Below are 27,243 nucleotides of genomic sequence, written 5' to 3'. Positions count from 1 at the left end.
ATACACTACCCTCAATTGTTTCAAATAATAGATTCGCTGCTAAAAAAATTATCAAGTACAGAAGAAAATAAAAATAACATAGATAATTGGAATCGGAGGCCCGAACTGTATGCCAGCTCTCCTCAACCCTTGGTAAATGTTCATTATCCTATTACTTGATTTGATAAAATGACATATGTTTCATTAACTTAACATTCGCGATATTTTATTTATATTACTATCATTTTATTGAAAGTTCAAATTTTACTTAATTTGATATTTTTAAATGTAATATTTAATTCGAAACACCTATATGTAACACCTAGCAATTTGTCTTATGCGACAAATATGTACGTCATAAAAAAGACCCTAATTACTATTTAGAATTATCCGAATTTATATACAACTATACTCGTATATAATATGGTAATCTTAATAAGTTTACTATAATCTTTTAATCTTTTAATTAATCTTTTGAATATGTGTTTAAATCATTGAAATAAGTAAATATATAATATAATGGCATAATATAAAGTAAATAATAATAAATGTATAATAAGTTTAAATCTAAAACATTCTGTATATCCTTTAAATAAGTTAATTAATAAGAAGATAATTTCACGATTAAATAAAAACCGATAATATCCGAATTGCATATCCAAAATCATAAAGTTTTTTCATGGAATATAAACACACCGAAGCACTTTCACTAACAATCCCAACTTTGACTGTAACCAGTAAGCGCACACAACGATGAGACGAAAATGCAATTTCAGACAATTTGCCGGGAGAGTTAATTGAGCCGAACGCGGGAATCGAGGCGCCGCCCGTACGTCTGTAAAATATGCGAATACCGGAAAAGGAGAGCAAACACTGATCGAGATTTCTGACTCGCCCCCGGGTGCATCTCTCTCTGATGAAATGCAATTTCCTCGATTCCGCGGAAAGCTATTTCCTATGGCATGCGCGAATGTTTATCTTTCGTTATTTTTATTGACGGGGCAAACATCGCATCAAGGTTCAAAACGCGATAAAAATTGGTCAGAGAATTATATTTGTTATATTTGTCCGAATAGAATTAAATGCAAATCTCAGCAAACTACAGAAATGAACAGATATCGAACGAACATTAAATCATAACCCTCGGCTAATGTTTTGCGGAATCAATTGGTATATAGTAATTGCAAGATCCATTGATCGAGATGCATCGTTGATCTCTTCAAATGGATACATAATGCGTAGCTGACGGCTGTTGTAGTAGCAGGTTGTAAACTCATCGTACGCGTTGAGGTAACCTGAACCTGAACGCGTGGTAACGGAACACTTAGGAGTTTAAAGTGCGCTGGAAGTTATGAAACGAAATGTAAAAGGCACGCACCTTGTTTACAGCAATGTAATCATCAACGCTGATGCGTGAATGCTATCGCGAAATAAATTCGATATTTTGTACGTTCAATTCTAAACAGAGATCTTTAAGTTTCGCTGCGTCCTCTTTCAAGTTGGTTGTCAATAACGTGGTAAGAATTTTAGTTACAAATTTAAGATGTAATTGTGGCCGTTTTATTTGTATCATCTTGTGCAGCAGTCTAATATTGTTGTTACACGCAACTAATTTATCCGAAATTTAGGGAAAAACACATTTATCAAACGGAAGCTACAAATTGTTGGCCAGACGTTCCACAACGTTTGCCGTAACAGGGACTACAGAAATCGACCGTTACGCTCGTAACAGGTGAGTTAACTTCACTATAATTAAGCATTAATTAAGTCAACGAGGAACCTTAATTGTCTGTCAAAATATATACATAGCACATTATCACTTCACATACTGCCAATTAATGTAGATACATATTTAGCAAATTATTTTTCAAGATTGGAAAATTCTTGAGTTATAAACAATATAGAATTTTAAAAAAAATTAAGATCGTTCTATAAAATAGAATTAGAAAGAATAAGATAAAAAATCCTTGAAATAAAGGATTTAAATATTCAAAATCGTAGATAGATTACACAGAAATATATAAAATTATGTTATATATATTCTATTTCGCTCTATTTTATTTTTTATCTTCCAAATGTATAAAATAAAATATTTATTAAGCGTTTAAAAGTTTGTTGAAGTTTTATGTGCTTTTGGTATTTCAGATCTTCAAGACTGAGATAATATCTTCAATGTACTTATTAGTCGTTTGTATTCTGCAGGAATCTTTGGTTTTTTTAATACGTCCGTTCTTTACTCTTCGATAATCGAAGCGTGTCGAGGTCTCTTGGCCGGAAGCCGGTTTCATTATAGAGAACGTATAATCTCAAACGTATAATTTCAAACTCCGATTCACGAAAGTGAAAAAACTTCAAACGTAAAAAACGCCGTCGCCGAGTAAATTTCAAAGGGAACGCTCGTAAGTTCGACGAGCCCGAGCATTTTGTCGTCCCCCTCCGACTTCAACTTTGACATCTCCTTGACTCTTTGAAGCAACTTTTGCTCCGCGTTTCCCGCGTTCGTAATTCCAACTTGCCGACGTTCACATATTCCGTTTTCTTCGCGATATTATATATGCGCAGGCGACAAGGATCGTTTGTTAATTTATACGACCTTTGAGGCAATCCAATATAACGGCGCCGCATCCTTCTGCAGGACAGAATTAATCGAGTATGCAAATGAGAGGCAAGTATCGCTCTCGCGGATCACTTTGTTTTCCCACACATATCGATTTTTCCGGTTAAATGAACAATGAAACCTTCGCAATCACAGGAAGTACGGATATGAGAGAAGTCTATAATTTCTCATTCTAATTCTAATAAATCAACATTTATAAGTAATGTTAAGCTATTACTTTAATTCTGTCATGAGTTTCATATTAACACTAAAATATCATTGATATCGGAACCTTGAAGAAACTAACGAGTTTATAACTCACGGTTGCTTAAGTAACTTCTTGATTAAGAAGTTTCAAAGTTTCAAACTACAGCTTTCAATATTAGACGATGGCATAAATCATGAAAAAAATTAAATTTAAATTAAAAATAAAAATTTACATATCTATGATATGGCAATCAAGCTCTTAATCTAAGGATTATTTTCACGCGCGACAAAATAACCTAATTAATCTTTTATTTCTCAGTTTTTGCGCACTATATAGCAGAACAACCTCAGATTGCTTTGATAAACTGGATGTATTTTAAATGCTTCGGAAAATCCTTTTATTTTCAAAATGAGAGAGAGAGAGAGAGAGAGGGAGGAAAATATGATCTGTGTGCTATTATAGTAATGCAAACCGCTTATCTGAGAAAAATTCGAAACTCACGATTTTGGTGGAAGCTGGGCGCGAATACGCTAGAGAATTTATATTGCCTGCAGGAAAAAAACAGAGAACACTGTCGCGTGACCTATCTCTGTGGGTAAATCAAGCGTCGAATACCGGTACCGGTCTCGGCTTACGGGGTCAAAGCTGACCCGCTGAATACCTCCATTACAGGATAGTTAATGGTTTCTTTGCACCACGAAGAAGATTCCCTCTTGGAAATATTGCTTCTGGTTGGTGAAAGAGCGGAAAAGCCTTCCACCACTCGTTCTTATCACGCTAGCGCAGGTTCAACGACTCAACGTACTGACACACGAACTTAACATCACATCGTTACAAGGTTCTAAATTTAACGCAAACACTGCAGTGCATGAAACGCTAAATTAAATCTGTCAACGCTAAATTCGTCGCTAAATTAAATCTCACAACATTAAGTGGAACCTGTCGACGCTAAACCTCGCTAAATTAAGCTGCCAACATCAAGATGTCTCGCTAAATAAAAAAAATCTATATTTCGGTTATATATATATAGCATATGTATGTATTTAATTTTATAATAAATCACAATGTTTCTTTAAATAATAATTACACATTCTTGGTAAATCGCAAGCAATTGTAATAAATGTCGCGTAGAAAGGTTAGCTGTAATCAGAGTAAAAACATTGTTAATAGTACTTCCTCACATAAAATATACCAAATCTTCGCTATATCTAACGATGACTCATCAGTGCATTTACTACCATGTGCGAGAAACGAAATACCAATGATATTTCGACGACAGGCGATGTTTGCCATTATACATATATACATGAAACCGTCTTTAGTTGTTAGAAAGAAAAGCTCATATTACATAAAAGAAAACAGGTAAAAATAAATTTACAAACGTTGATAATCGGACGATTGCAGCTATTACCTGATCGTTCTCGGACTGCATTACGAAGGAAAAGTAGAGCCGCAGCATTAAGATTTTTTGCTACTGGTGCAACGTGGAAATCGAGCTATCGAAAATCCGTGTGTTATAAATGAGCGAAATCAAGATACATACAAGGAGGTTAATATACCTATCTCAGTAAGTCAACTCAGGCTGAAAGATCGTATCACTAAGTAAATCACTTGATTCGGGAAGAGTTTTTATTTTTGGAGTAAACGAGTATCGGACGGGTACCAAAGGGAACGAGGAAACAGGAATCATGCATAAATTATCACAAGTAATTAACATATTTACGTCTTCTGGACCGCGCGTTTATACGTCGTGGCGAACATTCACGCGAGAAAGAGGGCTCAAAAATTCCTGAGTAATGTACACATTACACGCACGACGCGAACATTTGGAGCGAGATGCACGAATAAAATCGACGGAGCACGTGATCGAGGATGCACGTACGAGTGACGTCGCGCGACGCACTGACTCGTCGTCGCCGGACGTCGGGGCGCCGTCCGTCGCGACGGCGCCGACGTATCGGCCGGAAGTAATACCCTTTGCGATTATAGTCACGAGAATGAGCGCGATGCGCATCGAGATCGCGTCGCACGTGCATAAGATAGTCCGCGAGAAAATCGATCTCCGCGACAGTCTCTAGGAGCGAACCCCGTACGGTCGCGTCACGAGGCGCAAAAGGAACCCAATGACGTCACTGGAACATCCGAATGCGGTTAAACAGTATCCGTTAAACGAGAAATAAATCGCGTGTAAGGTCAAGACATTAATGGGAAACCACTATCCACTTATCCCTCGGTGCACAATTTAATCATCCAACGTTGAGAATCTTCTTTTCAACATTTAAATATATACTTCGGTTTATTTGTTCGATTACCCGTCCACGTTGTAATTAAATTGACTTGAAGATTGAAGAAAATGATACACGAGTTGCTTCTCCGAAGTGACCATCTTAATTGGGATTCTAATTAAATACAATTACACCTGAAGACGAACCAGTTGCGGTGACGGGTTCGCGAATATCGAGCGTTGCATTAACGCGAAGAATTTTAACAAGTGACTTCGAGATAAGTCTTGCGGCTCTGACATCTTCATAAAACCGACCGTGGAAGTATAAGTCTCTCCCTGTGACCTCTCTTACACGACCTACACCTACGCAAGCACCTTCTCCGGATTACCTGCGGCCAGGTCGACTTCCGTGTCGAAGAAACATATCTCCACGGCCGCAAATATCTTATTGCCGAAGGCCAGTATTCACCCATAAGCGCTTTTTGCATAATCGCGTCGAGAAATGGTGGATAAAGCGAATAACGGCGAATCTCACAAAATCCTGCGAGCGTGTCGGACGCCTTACGAAAAAAAAAGAAAATTGCACACTACGAGCTGCTTATGCGATAGTAATTATCAACAAATTAATATTGCTACTCGCGATGTAAAGCTAATTGAATAGCGCGTTCGTTGCGTAAGATGTTTCGAAAGAGGCTATTTATACAGAAATTAATTTACTGTATTAGCATGTACCGTTTCAAATCTCGGAAGAAATAATGACAGATTAACATGCAGGTTTTCGTCAAAGCGCACGCGCATAGACGTTAATCAAAAAATATATATATCAGAAAATCTCTTGCAAACTGGTTTAGGTAAAACGCGTGCCATTTACGATATAAGCACAAACATTCTTTTCGTCAATTAGCATCAAATGTAGCAATTTGCATCAACCATATTTTTAAAATACATATATACATGACATGCTTTTTTAAAATTTTAATGACGTCTGTACTTTTTCTCCAATGACAATGTCACAATTTCACAATGTGCAAACTGATGTAATCATGAAATACGCAAAATTCAAGCTAACGTCAGCGATTCTTTTTGGGTCATTTAAGTGGGTTATTTAAGTCACACTGAGGAATCGCGTTAGTCTCATCAAGTGAAACTGTAAGAGCAACACGACGATGTTTCTGTATCGAGGAATAGTGAGTAAAATTTTCTGTTTTACATTTATTTTTACATTTATTTAATATTTTTATGAGTTTTTAACTTCTGGAATTAGAACTTTTTAATAATAAAGCCATATGTCATCAGCGCTAGACAGAAATTTTGTAAAAATCAATACGTAATAAAACGTTTATTTCTTTTCTGCATTTTACTTTTCCTCTAATTCGATTTTTATACTAATAATATTCCATAGTAAATGCACAAATATGTAATCTCTCTCACAAATAATTTTAAATTATTAAATAAATAAATAATTTAGGGAACAAATTTCTGCCATATCGAATATCTGTTCAAGAACAATCTGCATAAAGTTTTCTTAATCATTCTTTTTCAGTTCTTAGTGACAATCTCGTTAGCAAGTATCGCACTTGCCGACGTCCTCGTTCAACCAAGCTATGAACATCAATACGATAGCAATCCACGCTATTTGCAAGATCAGTCTGTATCGCAGCACTGAATACGATCTCCGACTGAACAATATCGCGCGGAACAATTACCGAGCCAGGAATCGACGCGATATCTTTCGGGAGTTCAGACGGTGTATCCCTATGAATCGAACCCCGATGCTCGTTCACATGTGTTAAGCTATCCACATCGTCCATCGTACCACCATTATTTACCGAGGCCACGCCATGTGCATTTCGCAAAAATAGGAGGTCATGGATATGTACGGCCCTCGGTGTATGTCGACCATCCTCAATCTTTGGTAAATGCTCATTATCCTATTACTTGATCTGAGAAAATGGTATAAATATAATGTTTCATTAACTTATCATTCGCGATATTTTATTTATATTACTATCATTTTATTGAAAGTTTAAATTTTATTTCATTTGATATTTTTAAATGTAATATTTAATTCAAAACACCTATATGTAACACCTAGCAATTTGTCTTATGCGACAAATATGTACTGTATTATTGACAAACAGCTTTTCTTGGAGTTAATAATATAACACAAACGCTAATATGTGTCGTGTTTTTGTACCCGAATTGATCATGTAAGTCACTAAATATTTCATAAGAATGATATTTCTCCAGATGGTACACAACCGAAGGAAAAGATCGGATCCTGCAAGCACTAAATCGAGTAAATCTGAGGTAGTTGCACATGACAATGATGTGGCCGCGAAGTTGCCCTTAACTGACGCCAAGCATCCTACAACCATCGACTCGTTACTTCCAGAACATGAGCCTACTGATACTACTGGTAAATATTTCATAGAACAAGATTAAAATTTGACATCTTCAAATAATAACCTAATGCACCGTTTATCTTAAAAGTCGTGTAACTTCAGCTTATACGAGTTCCAATGAAACGCGAACGTAAATTAACGTATCGATGTTAATGCGAATTCAATGTAAACTATGCTTAAGAGTGTACAGATAAGCGTTTGGAGAACTGTCAGACCGTGAATAACTTCTTCGTATCCTTTCAGGAGTTGAACCTGGGTTCAGCTGATTCATTAATAACATTTCCAGAACACGAGCCTACCGATACTAATGGTAAATATTCGAAAGAACAAAAATAAAATTCGACATCTTCAAATAATAATGCACTGTTTATCTTGAAAGTCGTGTAACAGCTTATACGAGTTCCAATGAAACGCGAACGTAAATTAACGCATCGATATTAATGCGAATTCAATGTAAACTGTTTAATTACAGATAAGCGTTTGGAGGACTGTCAGACCGTGAATAACTTATTATTATCCATTCGTCTGAGTTCAACTTTTTCATTAACAAACATAACACTTCCAGAACACGAGCCTGCCGATACTAATGGTAAATATTCGGAAGAACAAAAATAAAATTCGACATCTTCAAATAATGCACCGCTTATCTTGAAAGTCGTGTAACAGCTTATAAGAGTTCCAATGAAAGGCGGACGTAAATTAACGTATCGATATTAATGCGAATTCAATGTAAACTGTTTAATTACAGATAAGCGTCTGGAGAAATGTCAGGCCGAGAATATTTTCATTATATCATACATGCAGCTATACCTGGATTATCTAAAAACTATGTTTCCATATGGTTCAACCCCTTCAACCTCTTCAACCCTTGGTGAATGCTCATTATCTTATTACTTGATCTGATGAAATAATATATGTTTCATTAACTTAACATTCGCAATATTTTATTTATATTACTATCATTTTATTGAAAGTTCAAATTTTATTTAATTTAATATTTTTTAATGTAATATTTATTTCGAAACACCTATATGTAACACCTAGCAATTTGTCTTATGCGACAAATATGTACGTCACTGTATTATTGACAAACAGCTTTTCTTGGAGTAATTATAACACAAACGCTTATATTTATCGTGTTTAATTACAGATAAGTGTCAGGCCGAGAATTGCAAATTTATATTTTACTTTGAGCTAATCCTGAATTCTCTGAAAGCTGTTTCATCAGGACATTGGACCCTACGGGAAGCATTTCGTTCTGTAGCAGTTCATGTGTGGGGTACACCCTGCAGCACACCCCCCATGAGGGTCCCCCCACATCCTATTCCTTTTACGGTCCTTTAACAATTTTTATTGAACCAACAAACATAACAATAAGACGTTAATTTTTATAAGTATATATTCTTCCTCCTTTGTCCGCTTGGTAGACGAACTTTTATATACGATTTTCTAAATAAAAAATAAAATGTTTTATTTCAATATTATAAATCTATGTGTATGTACTAATTCCGTAAACGTAAATATTTTAATAAGATCATGTTCTTTTCGTTACATTTTTAACATGCCATAAACCTTATCATATCATAAAACTCTAAATAAAAGACTTACTCTATACATAATATAGTAATCTTAATAATTTTACACTGTTGGAAAATTTTTGTAGTTTAGTTAAAAAAGATCCTTGTTAAAATTTTTGTGTAAAATAATCAACACATACATGTGTAGATTTAACATATGCCTACTATGTTAATTAAACTTTACAAATTTAAAATGTAAAATTATAAAAATAATTTTAAAAATATGTTAAAGTAACACAATTTGAACGTATTTATTAAATGTGTTAAAATTTACAGAAAAAGAGTGTTAATTTTACTCTATAACAGAAATGGGAATAAAAATTTACAGAAAAAGAGTGTTGATTTTATCGTACAATCTTAACTTCAACATAAAAGTTATGTTAATTGTACACATAATTAGCCTCAAATTACGATCAGAATTACATTTCCTTTTTGTTGAAATATTTTAACGTATCGGTGTTACCATTTAACACATCCATATTATGTTAAATTAACACAAAAATTTGAGTGGACCGTTTGGGACATATGATTTATGTTATATTTAACACAAATTTTCCAACAGTGTACCTACTATAATCTTTTAATCTTTTAATCCTTTAAACTTCTAAATACGTGTTTAAAACAGTTATTCATACGGAAATTGAATTTACTGTATTAGCATGTACCGTTTCAGGATGAGATTCAAATCTCAGGAGAAATAATGGAAGATTAACATGCATGCTTTTGCCAAAGCGCACGTGCATAGAAGTTACTAAAAATATATATGCATGTATTAGAAAATCTATCTTATATTAAAAATGAACATTCTCCTGTATATTCTATGACATTTTTATATAATTTGCCGTGTATAATTTTATCTATAATTTTATTATTTTCTATATTTGCTGTTTTAATTACATATACCATTATAAAAAGTTCTGACAAAGTTAGGTTTCTCTCTAAACTCATAAGAATATAAATAATCTTCAACAGTATATGAATAAATATGCTTACGCATTGTTTCCTGGATAACACTACTTTCTCAATTAAGGATTGACATTAAAAATAAATCAAGAGACAAGGTAGTGTCTCGCGCCAAGTACACGCGGAGCGAGACCGACCGTGACTCTTTTACGCGACGCGACGATTTGTGAGTACTCGAGATGTTGAGATCTCGATAACGAGTGAACGGATCAAGTTCTAAATAGGCTTAATCGATAGCTTGGGGTCGATTTGGGGGGGGGGGGGTACGTTCTTTTCATTTTTCCGCTATATTAAATTACAATATTTTTACAATGACGTCTATTTATGTATAGAAATTAAATCATCGACATTAAGTTAAGTGTCAAATTAAATGTTCCTAAATGCAGCTTTTGCCTTTGACGAATATCAAAGCGAAGAATGTAAGAATGGACTTGACGAAGTCGGTGCAGCGCGACGTGTTCTGGAGCAATGTCCGTTCCGGGCTACGTGCTTCCCTTAATTGAGCATGCACTAATCCCCCTTTCCCCCGGTTGCTGGCCTGGAGGGGTCCACGCGGCACGGCGATTCCCCACGTGTGGTCGCGCCTTAATTAAGCGTGCGCCCACTTCGAGTCAGACGATTCTTTTCTCATCTTCCTCGTCGTCTCGACATTAAACGCGTGCTCACGTATACGCGTAATAAATTGAGTTTGTGCATTTTGTATGCTTGTGTGCGAAATTGTACTGCTGACGGTCCTAGGACGGAGCAGCGACCGTGAAGAATGCGATTAACTCCACGTAATTTGGTGTGACTATCGGTTAAAATACCAATTTTCGGTTTGTCACGTTATCCTTCTCATTGCATTGCAAAAGCACAAAGTGCTAAGGTTTCTTAATAATGTCTTAGCCGTCTTGAATTCTGACGTAAGAAACGAGGAGAAATACATGAATAATTCTTGCGCTTTACATTCACTAATTTTTCACGAATAAAATCAATATTCTATTTAATGGAGTTTGTAAAATATGGTAGAAATTTGCGTATTTTTTATTTTTGAAAAGAAAATATATCATATAATTATAATATTATAAATGATTATGTGTGTGTACCTATATGTTAAGATCTTTAGAGAAATTATAATGTATTAATATCAAAAATATTTGATCTAAAATAATCCTGTTTTCCATAAAAATAGCAAAAATTTAGAAAGTTGAAATTAAATTAAATCGCGTTTTGATTCTAATTAAGAATATCGAATATTTAATTCGCGTGTTAAGTGCTGATTTATTTTAATCGGGAGAAAGATCGTACAAGATCGCTTTCTATGGCAATCGTGTAAGATTTAGGCGAAGTGTCAAGTTCAAGGTATTCGATGAGATACGTGCTATTTTAGCACGAACCATCGACTCACGATGACATTTACCGAAGTTCTTGCAGTCGTTTAAAAACTCATTTATCAATGTCGCAACTCGTGTAACTTTGTTACCATAAGATCATTACGATCTGTCTAAAGTCAAAGAAGCAAGTCACATTAAGAATTATCCCATTGACACTCGCGTAGAATTAAATGTGACTTTTTCCTCAAAAGATGATTCAGATATTATTCCTGACGTAATTTATAACGTTCATGATGATGACACGATACGAATCTACAATCAGCACAAATATTGCCGGAGCGACATCGCAAGTGCCATGTAATCTCGGAGTAGACCTGTTTATCAGTGATTCATCGCTGCGGATCTTCCTGAATTTATTATAGAGGTCAAAGCGAATCAACTAGTTGAGTAATCCGGCGGTTTCCTCATTTCTCCAGTATTAACTAATGCCACAGAAAAATTGATCAACATAAGTCATATTTATGCTGATCAATTTTATGCTTAAATGACGATTTATGTAAGATGATAACAAATGTCTTTCTTTACTATGTCTATTTGTGTCTATACGAGAGTATTTTCTGTGCAATTTTACAAAATTCTTACTAAAGCTTTCCACACACGATATCAAGCTACTAATACATCTATATTTTTCAACATTACAATTTGGAGTAGAACAAGACTTTTTCTATTTCGTGATTATTAAATGCCGATTTATATCAAATTCGAGGGAAAAAATCAATTTTTTTAAATATTTATTGTTGAATAAAATAAAATGATTCTATTTTCGTACATTTGTTTTAGTTATCTTGTTGTATTATTATCTTGCCATCGGTTTCTCCCGAACTCCCATAATTATCGGTACGTCTTCCACCGAGTATCAGGAAAAATTCGCTGATCGAGGCCAAGTTCGTGACGATGTCCGGCATCGTCTACGTGATGCATCGTCACGATCGGAACTAAACATACTTTCGATCCACCGCATGTGCGTTCCGGCATGAACGACGCGTCGTCATGGGGCGTTTATTTCTCCGCGAGGAGAAACGATCTGGTAGAATTTCACCGACCCAAAAAACGACTTTTCTGACGTCGCACGAATCTTTTTTCCCCCCCTCGCGGAGATATTCCTTCTTCCTACGACTGTTTCTTACGACATGGAAAAGAGATCGCGCGATGAATCGGAACTGATCGCTCGTACTTGAGCGATGATATTGTTCGACGCAAGGAAAAAAAAAACGATACGAGACCACTTGAAAAAAAATGAGATCGCGCATTATCACGGGAATCATACGGGACTCGACGCCAAGTCATTTGGAGCAATTTGCGTTGAATCAATGCGTATCGCGGGGACTTGAATGCGTAACGGCTCCAAATTTATTACCGTTGCCCGTTCTGACCGAATTCACATAACGCAATGTCTTGAGAGGTCAATCGTCCCACGATTATTGAAACGATTACTTTCAAAGTGCTTCCTCAATATACGATGTAATATCGCGATAAGCGCGTGGTAATTTTACACGATAGACACGTAGGAGCGCGTGCTCCTTTACGTGCTAACTTTACATCATAAATACCGTGGTTAATTACCGAACCGTAATTGTTGAGAATGAGATCAGCATAATAGCACGGCTATAGCGCTTCATTATACCTTCCTAGGGTATCCTTTGAGAAATCCTCAATTACAGCGATCGCCGATGACATTACGACGACCATGGTAGGGCTCGTATCCCATATCTCGACAGATGAGAAAATCTTAAACGTTTTGACGCGTACAATCACCGCACTAACGATTTGATTCACTGCACATTCGCACAAATTGACATTTGACGACACCAGTTTTTCTCTCGTAAAATAATTCTTATAACTCCGCTTCGAGAGTCGCGCTTGCTGTTCTATATTTAAAAAAACATCGAGGAGGTCCTTCATAAATCTGATTAAAATGCGATACGCGGTAATGCGTCGATTATGCAAATCCGATCACGATCGTGAATCACCTTGAGGCCCGATTCCTCTGGAATTTATCAATACTCATCGAGTCGACGACCCTAGATCAGTTGCGATCTGAGATAAGCCTGGTCGATTTCTCGGAAGATGAATACCGAGATACCGGTGAGAAACGCGCGTTGCCGGCACACGCCACTAACAATCGGCGAAGCAGGATCGAAGAGGCACATAATACGACGACTGACACGGCAAGCAAGTCACGTCGATCGGCTGGCCGGCGCGCGAATAATTGTTTTCTAAATTCAGATCACACGACTCACCGCGTTTTGTGTATAAACGACCTAGTACAAGGTAATAATTCAAGGTAACTCGCGATCTCATTAAAAACTACTCGCTGCACTAATTAAATTAATTTCGATGAAGTTCCAAGTGACATACATGTTTCACTTTTATTCCGAATTGACTTTTAAAATACCGTCCGAGAGATGTATGATCGCAACCCGGATCGCAAGGTAAATAAAAATAAAAATTCCTGCTCCATTTTTTGAGATACCGAGTCGCGGTCCCACAAGGAAGAGCGTCGTCATCGACGGTTACGGTTTCGGCGAGCGGCGGACTGCAAGTGCACGCGAGATCGCGGGGAGAACCAGCCGGTGCGCCGTCCGCAATGTCAAGGAGGAGAGGAAGAAGGTCCGAAGCACCGAAGGTGCTCGCGCCGGTTCCGAGGAGGCGCATTCACCTTGCCAGGCTCTTACGCACTTGTGTGCACGCGTAAGCGAGCCTGCGTTGTTGCCTCGGTCGCCCAGCGGGTCGTTGCGTGCACGGTAAATGCGCAATATCGAACCCGTGTGACCAACGAGTTTCTCTGTCACGATAACTCCGAAGCGCCGGGCTTCCACAACCTTGATCTTGATCTATACGTTACGAAGTGTCGCGCCTTGGTCTGGTACAGTTATAATACAGCGAGATCTCGTCAATTGGAAGCCACTCGGCTATTACGACCGAAATCGATATATCAAGAGTAAGGAATCTTTATTTTTAACTACCATACAGAGGAAAAATAGCTCAGTCTCGACTTATCCTTTATATGGAATGGAAGTCTCTTTAATTTTCTCGAAACGGCACTCAAAAAGACAATAGCAAAAATTATTATTATAAGATCTCCGATAAATGAAAATGTTAGAATTTATTTATTCATAAAGATTGCTTTATGATAATTTTTATGTTCTGAAGTTAAAGCTAAAATTGTACATGGATTATACTTAGATAATAATATTTAGTACACTAACATTTCCTTCTAAAGTTATTCGTACGAAAGTAAACTATCACGTTAGTCTTGTAAAAATATTAAATATATATGTCATTAATAAAAACGTTCAGAGATCAAAAAATAAGTTTGGAAAATTTATCTCTTAGATAAGTAAATTAATAATACAAGACACATATCACCATTAAGCTTAATTTTAAAGTATAACGTTGTTCAGTCTGTTACGATAAAATCTTCACAAGCGAAAGAGGAGGATCAATAAACTAGCATGCTACCGACAAGGAAAGTCATAGATAAGAAGAACCCGTAGGGCACTTCGTTTCATACGTCAAGAGGCAATTAGGCGAAGAAGGAATTCTCTGTTAAGAACCGGTCGGCAATTGTAAGATTGCTACTGAAAGAGTCGGGAAGTCTTTGTTCTCGCTTAAAGAAGAGAAATCGCTACGACGAATCGCTTATAGTAATGTTCGAATAACAGAATATAAGAATAGACGCGATTCTTGGCCAACCTGTAATTACTCGCAGCCGATTACAATGCCGTTAATCGCGCTAATGAGAGCACGCTTTGACGGAACTTATGCGTTTAGAATGCATCGTACGCACACCTTGGTCACACTCTGAATACGATGAAACGACGACATTTAAATATCGCGAGCCGCTCTGCTGGATGATTACGAGCGACAAGTAAATTCGCGTGAAAAGAATCTCCTGCCGTTGCCGCACAAAAAACACCGTATAGTTATACGCATTCACCGAACAAAATTGGCGACTTTCTACTTCACATGCATCTTCATTATATTATACGAAAATTGCATGCAAATTATACCACTGAATAATATATTTCATGGACGTATATTATAATAAACGCGACGTTTAAAAAATTTCAGACAACCCCTGAGTCAAATCTCTCTCATTACTGAAAATCAAAGTTTAACGTATACAGTTTGTATACGTTAAACTTATACAGTTCGTTTCTCGTTCATTTTAGAGTTTTTATATTTAGATTCCTTTTTTATAAAATCATAAAAAAATGTCCTTATAACAAAGCAATCATATTTTATTATATACACTTCCATAAACTTTCCTTTCCAGTTTATAAATAGGAGAAATGTCTTATATTGACTTATAACACTTTTCCGCCTATACATAACAGTTCATTTATCAATCGATTAATTATCTCTAGTCAATCGGGCAACTTGTCGACAAAGAAAAGGCGTGCATATATACGAGATGCGTTCGCAAACACATTTACATAATTAATGCACCTCACGTACCCACTGATGCGACAAGTTTGACATATCTTTTAACTTTCTATTCTAACAGCAAACGCGAAAGAAAAGGAATTGAACCAAAGAGAAAATGTAAAGTTGTCTTCTGATTCACACTTTCAAATGCACATACGTGCAAAATGAAATATATCAATATATAACGACACAGCTGATTCAATAATTTGCACGTGGTATAATTAATTAGCGTCATTAGATCAATAATTAGGATTCTCTACGCTTTAATTTAGAACGGAAAGACATCTCGCGTGTTAAATGGCGAGCACGTGGGCATGAAGGTTGCGTGTTGAGCAACAACTATATTAGCATTTTACATAAACATTAAATTGCGCCATTGCCACAAAGATCTCATCGTTTATTATATTCATCTAATATTCACATTTCAATATTCGTATTTTAGGCAGTGTAGAGTAGTTTTATTTTAACATCGCAATATAAGTTATATAAAATGCTAAATTATATTCTAACAATTTAAGAAGCCAGGGTGCCTTTTATTAGATGACTCAAGAATTAAATGAATTATATTTAAATAATAAATAATCAGGTACGCTTACATAGGGAAACAATGTTCCATATGTGTGGCATCGTCGCAAGAGCAATATTTTTCCCACCCGAATACTTTGTATCAATAACGCCGATCCAATTATCGGGCGTGCCGATCGCAACATGTGTTTGGTTGCAGTTCGTAGGTACCTGTACGGGTAAAAATAACGGTACGATGCGATCTCTCGTCGCCGAAACTGGTTCCCCGAATGCCTCGGAGAGGCGATTCGATTATAAGAGGCGGACTCCGCGCGGCGCGTTAAAACCAACCGCGGCTACGGGGAATAATCGTAGAGAGAACGCCTTCATGAATTTTCATATCAAACGAAACTGTTCGCGTCCCGCGCGATTCGCGGCGAGGTGATCGCACACGTGCGTGCACCTTGGTGACAGGTAATTCACCTCGGTGGAAAAACGGTGAGCGCTCTCGCTCATAGGTACGGCCGAGAGATAGGTGCATTGTGTGCATCTAGCGCTTCGTCCAGACGAGCGACAGGCGCGTGCTCGACGTTACGACGCGTGCTACGCACGTGTCCGAACCAGTTTCGCTTCGCGACGGCTCCCCCAAGAAGGTTCTCGAGGTAGAGCCTATCGTCGTCTGAGTCGTCTCGTAAATCTCGTATACAACCCGACGAGATCGCCCGTTCTATTAAACGTTCTTTCGTGTGTCGTGTGTTTCGTGTGTTTCTAAGAAATCTTCTAAGAAAGAAATTTTATTTTAATTTGTATATAACTGCATTTGACAAATTAATCCCGCTCGTGCTTTAAATAGTTTTACATTGAAATTACGGAGTTTAAGTACCTCTGAGATTTTAACGCCGATTCGGCTGACACAGCAGAGAAAAACGTTTCGTCTGCGTTAATCTCGATCGCGATACGCAGTCGGGCCATGAGCGAAATCGATTTAAATCTCGAGACGCCGCGTGATTTACCGTTCATCTGCACTGAGCGTAAAACAAAAAAAAAATGAACGAAGAAAAAACATTACAGCAGTAAAATCTCGTCGGAATCACTAAGAAGCTTGATGAATGCGATATTAACATTAACCACCTGTTCGTGCGGACGTCATTACTCGGCAATAAACACACACGTATAAATACAGGTGTCCACTTTTTTTTGCGTGTATCTTTGCTCCGAAATTCAAAGCGCGTTCTGCTTTCAAATTTTTTACGCATTCCGTTTCTCTTTTTTTTTTTAATTAAATAAATATTATTTAATTAGCGTTCCGCACGAAATTTGAAACAATTTCTCTCTCGTATCTGGCTTAAACTAACAAACTTTCAAGCGCAACTCTGCAATAAATTATATTTATATAAATGAAATATGTATAAATATAAGTTATGTTTTATAAATTAAATATAAATATAAATTACATTAACCTTTAAATGTGCAATTTTTCGTAGCGTTCTGAGTGTTTTTACAAATAAATAATGATTTTCTGGGCCCTTGCATCTAACGAAAGAAGGGTCAGAAAGAACAGAGAAGGCCCTTTACAAATATATATATAAGGTCACGCGTTTTCAGTTCGAATTTCATAAAGGACAGTACACGAAGCATCAGAGCATATATGCAAAGGGTTAAATAAGCTTACTCTATACAAGTTATGTTATACGCAGAATGTTGAGGAGCAAATATAATTTTTATACATAAACAGAAATAAACCCACCTCGCAGTTATTTAAATCCGAGATGAAGTTAGGTGTAAAATATTAACCGAAAGGATCTCGAGCCGGCGCACTGGATAACAACATGTCGCGACGAGAGTCGTAAATAAAGCAATATCGCGGAGCAGCTAACGGCAGCTGACAGCACGTCTTGTGCGGCACGGTAAGGTGCAATTAAACGCACGTTATGAATGAACCAGCGCAATGTCAGGGACGGTACCTTCCGAGGACGAGGCGACGTCGCGCGCGCATCCCCTGCGAGCTGACAGAACGCGCCTGCAAGTGAGGTTAAGAGACGTCGTCGCGGGGGAGGAAAGTACGAAGCGAAGTGATCGCCGGAGGGCGAACGACCGGAAGTCCGCGCCGTTTTCACGACGAGTTAATTTCCTCGCGGGAATCGCGTGGGACGAGGAATCTCCGAATCTTCTCCGAGTCGCGCGACGACTGAGGGAGAGAGAGAGAGAGAGAGAGAGACTCGCGCGCGATTGACGGCGAAACGTGATTTCGCTGGCGACCGGAGACGCGACCGCGATTCGCGATAAAAATAAACACGGCGATGCCGCGAGGCTATGACAGCGGAAATGCCGCTGTCAGGGTGGTACGAACGCGCGTAGGAGCAGCTCACACGTCTCCTCGCCCGCTCGCCGTATCTCCCCCTCTCTCTCTCTCTCTCTTTCTCGGAGCAGAGACGTCTGCCGTGCTGTGTCGGTTGTCGCGCGACGGGAAACCCGCGCTCGCCGCCGGCGGGCGCGCGACGCGTCTCGGGGATTATGTAACTATTGTTGAACGGCATGTAAATAAAGGCTACTTACCGCTGATCGAGGCGAAAAACGTCAAGATCGCGCGCGCACACACACACGTTACACGTTCCGCGGAGACCGCTCGCGGCGCACTGCCGCGCGATGGCGCCCGCGCGTCGCCGCCATCTTGGATCGATCGCCGCCGCGACCGTCGGCGGTCGGCGGCCGATGGCCGGGTGGGACGCGTGAATCCGTGAATTTTCCAACTCGTCCGTGTGCGGAAACAACGATGGAACGATTGTGTGAGAATCTTTTCTATTCTTGCAGATATTCCGTAATTTGCATTTTAAACGAATACGGTAATATTACACGATAATTGTAATCCGATCAATTCAAAATTCAACCGGCAAAAATTACTGAACAGCGAAATTTCAAACTGTGTAATTCGTCCCTAATCTCTAATCTCCTTTCCCACGTATTAAATAACGAGATTAATATTTCTATCCATTAGCAAAATGGTACAACGTATTGATAAGTTAATTTCCGATTAAGTCAATGCTTGATCGAATTTATCATGGAAATGCAATACAATATTTTATATATAATAATAATAAACTTCAATTCAACCGACAGAAATTGCTTATAGCGATATTTCTGACTACATAACTAATCGCAAGCTCTCATTTCTCTCTTCACATGTCAACTAATAAAAGAAAATATATATATCTATCCATTTACAAAATATTATTATTTAATAATTTAATCGCCGAATTTATCGCGAAAATGCAATACGATAGCGCGATTGATTTTGCAAAGTTAAAGCTAGGACATTTCAGTTTCAATCTTTTTGTCTCTACATTCCCAGCCAACGCAGAATATTCTAATAATATTGTAGCAATAGTATAACATCTAGTTATATTGCAAGAATCTTACACTATTGCTGTTCTGCGTTGCCAGAATTGCAAGTGTACTGTAATCTCGTCTAACGCTAATTCTAATTATTATAGTCACCGATAGTGGAAGTCTCGCGATGCGAAATAAAACGACCCGTTTGATTCTTCGCCATTTAATGTTTTCTTATACATTTAGAACATAAATAACAACAACTAATGCGCGTAACATGTATCACGTCGGTTTATTTGAGAGGGGATTATTGGTGAAACGCAAAATATAGCGAGGTTACCAAGTTCTGTGTACGATAATAATAAATAAATAGTATAAATCTCGGAACGTATCGGCAAAATGACACTCGCAATTGTCATTTGATTCTTACAAGCTTAGAGCTTAGAGCGTAAAGAGTAACAAACGACGTGCGCACGCAACATTCATATACACGACCATTAAACACAGTTATTTGCGGAAATAATGTATTTGAAATATTATGAGCATCGAGCGAGTAATAGGAATAATATTAAGTGCGTGTACATATACATACACACGACTGTTGAAAAAGTATAAAAACAAATGAAAATCGCGAAATGCAATTATTAGAGTGACTTGTCAACTGCTTTATCGAGATGCATCCAGACATAAAGAATTTTATATATATGTATATAATTATATAGAATTATATATATAATTATTTATATATATCTATATATATGCATATATACATATATATATATATATGTATGTATGATGTATAATTATATATATTGTATATATAATGTATACAATTATATGTTAATAATATATATATGTATATATAAATTATGTAACCTGATTTTATCTATCATCATCACCCGTTTCTATTATTTAAATGATATTTAGAGTAGCATAAGTTCTTAAATATACATTTCCTTTACATACAATAATTCTCATCTGAGTATCATTTATCGGTACTAAATATTCGATCATTTCTTATAAATAGTACAGAGAATTACATTATTTTACGAAGTAAAATACTTAAGAGTCATAATTGTATATGGATATCTCTATTATATCGTGCATGTGACGTACAATCCAAACTCGCTTCTTAATTTGCATAAGAAAGTTTGATACAAGCTTACACGTTCTTCTGTCTACCGTCAATAGCTAAATTACTAAATTTACGGAGATAGAAACGGCTTATTCATTACTTAACAGGTATATCCTCTCGCGTCGCAGACTTATCACCGTATTAAAGGGATGCGTTTCATTCTAATATATCCTACTGTAATTTGCGTCAATTCCAAATTTTATGAAAAATCACAAAACAGCACTGAAAGCTTAGAACGTGTGCGCGTTGCGGCAAATGCCGCAACCTAGAGCGAACTCTTCTCCCGTCGGTGGATGTTTCACATGCAGTGGACATTCGTCCCCTTCCAGTTGCTTAGCCTTGGGACCTTAGAAAAAAAATCAGTGTTATACGTTTGGAAAATAATTACCGTTATGAGAATCAGAAAAGCGTATTTTACGTACCAGCGGGACACATAGGCAGCTCACTCTTCGGAATAGTGGTAACACGCTGAAAGTCATCGTGGCAGGGCTTGCAGAAGTGCGTGGTTCCGAAGCAGAAGAATACCGCCACTGAACAGCAATATCGGCATTTATACTCGAGGAAGTCTGCCCCGTGTTTCGGGCACATCTGTGCCCTTGCCACGTCGCTACAACCGCCGCATACTAGTTCGGCAGGGTCGAACGATTCTCCACCTAACTGTGCGTCGCAGCGCGCCTCGCCACCGTAGTAAGCCTTCTGACACTTGTAGCACACGTAATACGCATACCGTTCCATCGCGTAAGCAGCGGGGTCTTGATAACGACCGCCAGGTGCGAAAGCTCCTTCGGCCCTGCGGAAAAACGAAATAATTTCAATACAGTTATATATCACGTCGATCTTTCGATGTCAAGTATTGACGAGAAGATATTACTTGTGCAAGCCTTCGTATTCCAAGCGCATTAACGCCTTCCTTCGTACGTCTTCGTAGAGCTCCTTCACAGTTGCCAATTGTTCGGACAACGTCGGATGATCCATCGGTATTTTGCAGATCGGACACAGAGAGAAGCCGAATGTGATTCGTGGTCCCACCCAGCGCTTCATCAGGACGTGTCGGCAACAATGCAGATGGAACACATGGCCGCACTGCAACTGAATCGCCGGTGCGCAAGACAGGGCCTCGGTGAAGCAAATCATGCACATGTCATCGGCGTCCTGTTTCAAATCGGTCCCTGGTAAGCAACGATGGAGACAAGGCAGGCAAGTTCTCTCATTCCTAACACCCCCACAAATGTGACCGCAAGGGTGGACCATGTTACACGCGTTTTTCGCGTGTTCCTGGCAATCGTGATCGGCGCAAATGTTGCCTATTGCTAGTAATCCCGTGTTTCCCGTGGTACCGCAAAATCGACAAATACCAGTAGTGGCGCCAACCGGCTTCCTCGGCGCGCCGTCGCGAAATTCTACCAGTGCCTTCAGTGTCCTGCTATCTGCCAAAGCCAAGATCCAGAAGAGCTTCGTTCTTCCACAACCTTCGTGGAGATCCACCCGTATCGCTTCTTCTTCCTCCTTACACACTTGTCTGAGATGCGTTCTCGTTCTTCTGTGAAGGTGTAGAATTCTATCGCATTCCGCGCACAAATTACCGCAGACGTTACATTGAATAATGGCCGTGGTTTCGTCATCATCGTGATTACTACATGTTGGCTATAAAAAAAAAAACAAAGTTAGTTACTCTTACACTGTACACGGTAGTTTGAAAATGCAATGATAATTTTACCCGAGGTGGCAGTGGCTGTCCTTCAGAACCGCTCCATTGACCAGACGACAATCTTTCTACGTGTTCCGAATTCAAAACGCACAGAGAAGCGAGTGCTAACCATAACGTCGGAGATCGAAGGCATTCAGTAGGATCGCGACTTTTCTCGTCCAGTCTAGTTAAGTTTAGGATATTTTCCGCTATAGCCGCTTTCGTTACAGATGCCCATTCGTCCGATAGCTTACCCTAATATAAAAAAGAAGACATTAGTTTAGGTATTACAAAACGAACCAATCGTGATACTCACCGATGCCATGTCCTTCAAAAGTTGAATTATCACTTCGGCCAGCTTACGCGTCATGCAGCCCCGTAACCACCATCTCGTTCCAACATAACTTTTCGGATGAATGCTGGTAGCTAACGAAACAGTTTGAAGCGCTTTGCCGTTGTTTTCCTTTCCTTTTACTTTGACTTGCACAGTTAATGCTTTCGCAATACAGCTTAAAAATACATCGAGAATTCCGGCGGAATGTTCGTCGAATTCCGAAGCATGAGTAAAACCGCTATTCGCTGCGGATACGATGCTGAAATCAGTAGGCGGCAGTCGTTCGACGTTTATAACGTTCGCTAGTGTTTCAGGTTTAATTTCGGGCAATATTCGCCGTAAGAGAGATGTTACCTGAAAAATATAAAACAATATTATGGCGGAAATTATTTCAAACCTCACATTTAATTTTACAACGCTAATAAAACATACTTGACGTTGCACTCTTGCCGATCCGGTGTGCAATAAGCTCAGTAAATCTTTTAATAACCCAGTCTGATGCGATAAGTAATATTGTCCTACAGAACTACCGCTTAGAGCAAGAACCATAGAAAGCATTTCGAAGCAATAAGTATCAGCCGCTTTTGGAAGATCACTATTGTCGCTCAACACGCTATTAGCGGGCGTCGGCGAACATAAAAGTGTCTCCCATTCTTCTCTCAAGCGTATAGTCTCCTTTCTAATCGCTTGCACGATATGAGTACACACTTGTTTCTGCAAATGTGTTAAATTGCTTCTGCTGAACAATATTCCAACCATATGCTCCCGGAGATCGTTACTGTCCTCCAAATCCTCATTAGCACCTTCCGTCGGTTCCATCTGTTGTTGCTTTTCTCCTTGTATAAGTTTACCAAACACCTGTAATACGCAACGCGACATTGCAGAAAATGTTACAATGAAAGGTAAATTACGAGAAATCATGTCTACTCACCTGAGATGTGATTAGTCGAAACACCTTCAAAGTTTCTGCCTCGCAATTTCTTTGTTGAATAGTCTGTGCGCTTAGCTGTTTTCCTACTTTCAGAGATCCTCCTTCAATCTCGCCCAACATTCTGATTTGACGAACTCTCAGAGAGTTATCTGGGCCCTTTAGTTCCATACCCACAACTATATGGCGTTGATCTGTGAAAAAAATATTACAATCCTAAGAAAATTATATTATTGCATACTGCATATAGAGGGACAGAATTAGCATTCTTGAAAGATACATCTTCTTTGAATATGTTCATGTTTGAATAATGTTCATCTTATTATATTAATAATTATAATTTTTTATATTACCAGTGATGGGGCAATTAATCCAACCAGCTGATCTACTTTCGATCTCTACAGATCTTAATTTTATCATCTCGTCGGGGTTGACACCAGACAGGAAAGTTACGCTGGATACTTTGTGCTTGTGAATAAATTTCAAATTAGACAAATATTATTTGACAAAAGCACGTCAGTTTTATGAAAAAAAAAAGAACTTACTGTTAAATCGCGGCAATTATCGATGTGTACATACAACATCCTGGGTAAAGAGTGAGCGCCACAGAGAATTGTAATCACTTTAGTTTTGTTACGATCTTCGTCTCCAGATTCCCAAAATGTTTCTGTTGAATTGTCTGTTAGGCTACCAATCATGGCTTGTCTACTAGAGGCTTTGATCTCAACGCTGGACGTTAAGTCTTTCAAAGCTTCTACCCAGCTGCTTATTTGTTGTGAAACTGTCGACTGATGGCTCTCGTGCATACTCATCGTAACATCTTCTTCTTCTTCGGACCGTGAGAGAATTTTACTGATGTTGCTAAATACGTGACTTCTATGTAGAAACATATGATCTGCTGGCGTAAATCGAATACCCCAACATCGAATCGCAGCTTGTTGTAACGGAGATCCTATAAATTAATATTATTATAGTATATTTATTAAATATCTGTTTTAATTTGCTGAAGCAACTTACCAAGTGGTGGTAATAGCATTAAATCCGCAATTGTTTGCAGTAAAGTATGAAACACAATAGGTAGCGGATGTACGGACTCTCCGGCTATTACTAAATCACTTAAAGGATGCTCGCTGACACCAATCATATCCTACAAATTAAAGTATATTATAATATTAAATATCATATTCGTATACATTAACAAATAAATTCTTATTAAAAATATATCACTTACGTGATCTTCCTTCTTCTCCGTTCGGTTATCATCATCGTTCGCATCTGTACTGTCAGAAGGAACAACCGGTGTAAGAGACGAGACGAACCACCAAAGTAAGTCGTGCAAGCAAATTGGTTGCGTCACGCTTCTCAAAAGCCAATTTAACGCCTGCATCGCGTAAACTCGACAGGCGGCACGGCGCAACGCTTGCTTCATCGCAAGCTGCAGATGTTGCAAGTTGTGCTGTTGAAGAACGAACAACATTACAGGTCTCATGAGAATCTCTATCCGATCGTTACTCGCTACTTCGGTTTGACTAGTTGATACTATAGCAGATTGATCCATTGATGGCACTAATTTTTGCAGTGCAGCGGATGGATAACATAGAAGCGAAGAACCCGCCTCTGAAAAGTAGCAAAATACATTATCAATATTTATTCAGGAAAAAATTATCTCCGGCTTATTTGTAATTATTATTTAAAGTAAAATCGTACCGTTATTCATTTCGCTACTGCTGTTATTTCGTTTCCTCATCATAACGACTCTACCATCGTTACTATTTCTGGCCCAAGGTGCACCGGTAGACATAGATACCGATCTATGAAACGTACTACGATTTTTGCCGCTTTCATTATCACTATCACTCGTTGGGTATTCTGATAATGGCTGCAAGTAAGACGATGATGATTAAAGCGATGCCGATTATTATAGAAAAAAAAGAAAAATATTTCTTTACCCTGCCGTTTGTATTGTTAAACGTGCCGCTGTTTCCCTCATAATTATTTTGTTGTCCATTTTCACGTCTCAGAGTTTCTTCGTAATACCTTTCGTCGTGACTCTGCGAGTGATGAACACCTAAGGCTTGCAAACATTGGAATGGTCCAGTTGGCGGAAATGGTCCTGTTGCCTCGGGAGGACTATAATTCTCAGCTACGGACGATAAAGTCTGTGACGGTCGTCTCTGCTGTTTAGGGATATTAAAGCCAGAAGCGCTAGCCAGATCCAACAGAAACATCGCATTGTTCTTCATAATTATGTGAGTTTCGTTTCCGCCGGGACTATTAATCGGAGATAAGACTTTGCTCGTGCCATTCTTTCTTTTGGAAATCCCGCTGACAAATTTCTTCGCAAACTTACTCTTTCTGGCTTTCAGATATTTATCTCTACACGTGTCACAGATTAGATACCACGAGCTACCACCGACCCCGCCATCGCCGCAGTTGCCTGCCCACCCCACGCAATAATTTCCGCCACTGTTGTATCCTTTTCCGCCCGCGTGCCAGCCGCAGCCTGGATGCATCATCTTCATATGATAAGTGACTGGATGTGGGAACATCAAGCCACAAAGTTCACAGATAGTCTCGCGTTCAATTCCCGCTAAAACCTCAGACGCGTTTGCTCTGCCGATAGGCTTCCATTCCTTCTTCTTCCGGCTGCCTTTCTTCTCACGTTCTTTCACTTTGTCCTCTCTAGGACGTTTCTCCGGTATCGGTCGTTTCGCCAGCTTCATCGTTTGTATCTGCGATATGGGACTGGGCAGAATCGATTGTTGTTCGATGGCTTGCAGGCAATTGGTACTGAGTTCTTCCCATAGAAAAACTAGGCTCTTTAACGCCGGTGGTAGTACCGCGACCGTATGAAATTCAGGCAGGGAACTAAGCTTGCCCGTACTCGCCTGAATTTCTTCTTTGATCGTGATCTCCTGCTTTTTCCTACTCCTATTGGCATTAGCATTTGCGGCTGAACGCGTGAGAGTCTCCAACGTGCTGGGCTGAATGTGCAAATAATTCCCGGCGTTCGTCACCTCGACGGAGTGTCTCTGACGTGCTTTTTGCTCCTGTTGCTGTTTATCACTGGATTGCACCATGGTTTGCCTGGTTACGACCAGTGCACCCTGTTTCGGTAAACTAGGGTGAAACTTAAGGAAACTAGCGCAAGCCATGGCATCGTGTACAATTCCCTCGTGCCACAAAAACGCAGCGAAAACAGCTCTCAGGCACTCCGCCACGGAAGGACTGATCGCTTCTTTCACCTTGTCTTTACAGAAATTTAGAGCACGATTAGGACTAGGACTCTGTTGCGCGTTGGCGGGTGACATGGCACGTTTTGCTCTCGTTTTCACGGCTTTCATGTGATCTTTCCTGTTCATTTTCGGCGAGTGTCGCTCGTCCTTTACTCCGGATGAACCGATGTTGAAATGACCCTTCATAGCCGTCGTAGCGCTCTCGGGGCTTGTCTGCGTTTGCGCTTGAGATACCTTGCGCGGACTTTCTTGCGAATCCTTTAAGAAACAATATACTTCTCAATTCTTTGTATAATTCTATAGACGCTATTATATATGAAAGTCTTCTCACGTGTC

At 38.7% G+C, this 27,243-nt stretch overlaps 3 protein-coding genes across 16 annotated transcripts in view; 1 reads left to right on the top strand and 2 right to left on the bottom strand.

The window, feature by feature from the left end:
* LOC139768485 (WD repeat-containing protein 47) overlaps nt 1-18,900 on the bottom strand; it is a 68,970-nt gene extending 50,070 nt beyond the window's left edge. The window contains exon 1 of one of the 3 annotated variants that reach the window (XM_071698723.1): nt 18,817-18,900. Coding sequence is in view for 2 of the 3 variants with exons in the window: in XM_071698705.1 (XP_071554806.1) it covers nt 4,507-4,544 (38 nt within the window). In the remaining variant the exon portion in view is untranslated. Of the gene's footprint in view, nt 1-4,506; nt 4,665-18,816 lie in introns of those variants that run through there. The other 2 variants (XM_071698705.1, XM_071698714.1) reach the window with 2 other exon arrangements.
* Nucleotides 5,840-8,996, top strand: LOC139767907 (uncharacterized). 2 transcript variants are annotated; one of them, XM_071697638.1, is made up of 7 exons: nt 5,840-6,194; nt 6,551-6,922; nt 7,258-7,426; nt 7,603-7,722; nt 7,885-8,001; nt 8,161-8,283; nt 8,563-8,996. In XM_071697638.1, exons 3-7 carry the CDS (start codon nt 7,258-7,260, stop codon nt 8,754-8,756), a joined length of 723 nt encoding a protein of 240 aa, XP_071553739.1. In that variant the 5' UTR covers nt 5,840-6,194; nt 6,551-6,922; the 3' UTR covers nt 8,757-8,996. The 2 variants fall into 2 exon arrangements, with proteins under 2 accessions (XP_071553739.1, XP_071553729.1); XM_071697628.1 differs by lacking the exons at nt 5,840-6,194; nt 6,551-6,922 and having other exon boundaries at nt 7,111-7,426.
* An 894-nt stretch (nt 18,901-19,794) lies between the features above and the next one.
* The window catches only part of Hiw (MYC binding protein highwire), a 176,297-nt gene continuing 168,848 nt past the window's right edge, over nt 19,795-27,243 (bottom strand). For all 11 annotated transcript variants that reach the window (XM_071698609.1, XM_071698666.1, XM_071698618.1 and 8 more), the window contains 13 exons: nt 25,621-27,165; nt 25,379-25,550; nt 24,903-25,288; nt 24,689-24,818; nt 24,217-24,623; nt 24,025-24,139; nt 23,675-23,865; nt 23,176-23,601; nt 22,726-23,097; nt 22,440-22,664; nt 21,594-22,366; nt 21,145-21,512; nt 19,795-21,068 (listed from right to left, as the gene is read on the bottom strand). In XM_071698609.1, the coding sequence (XP_071554710.1) occupies nt 20,953-21,068; nt 21,145-21,512; nt 21,594-22,366; nt 22,440-22,664; nt 22,726-23,097; nt 23,176-23,601; nt 23,675-23,865; nt 24,025-24,139; nt 24,217-24,623; nt 24,689-24,818; nt 24,903-25,288; nt 25,379-25,550; nt 25,621-27,165 (5,226 nt within the window). In that variant the 3' untranslated portion in view covers nt 19,795-20,952. The remainder of the gene's footprint in view (nt 21,069-21,144; nt 21,513-21,593; nt 22,367-22,439; nt 22,665-22,725; nt 23,098-23,175; nt 23,602-23,674; nt 23,866-24,024; nt 24,140-24,216; nt 24,624-24,688; nt 24,819-24,902; nt 25,289-25,378; nt 25,551-25,620; nt 27,166-27,243) is intronic.

Source organism: Temnothorax nylanderi, unplaced genomic scaffold, assembly GCF_030848795.1.
Source record: "Temnothorax nylanderi isolate EJ_2023f unplaced genomic scaffold, tnyl_v1.0 TNYL_tig0002_pilon, whole genome shotgun sequence".
In the NCBI taxonomy this organism is placed as follows: domain Eukaryota; kingdom Metazoa; phylum Arthropoda; class Insecta; order Hymenoptera; family Formicidae; genus Temnothorax; species Temnothorax nylanderi.
Note: the sequence above shows the minus strand (reverse complement) of the source record. Positions and strands in the feature narration are given on the sequence as shown.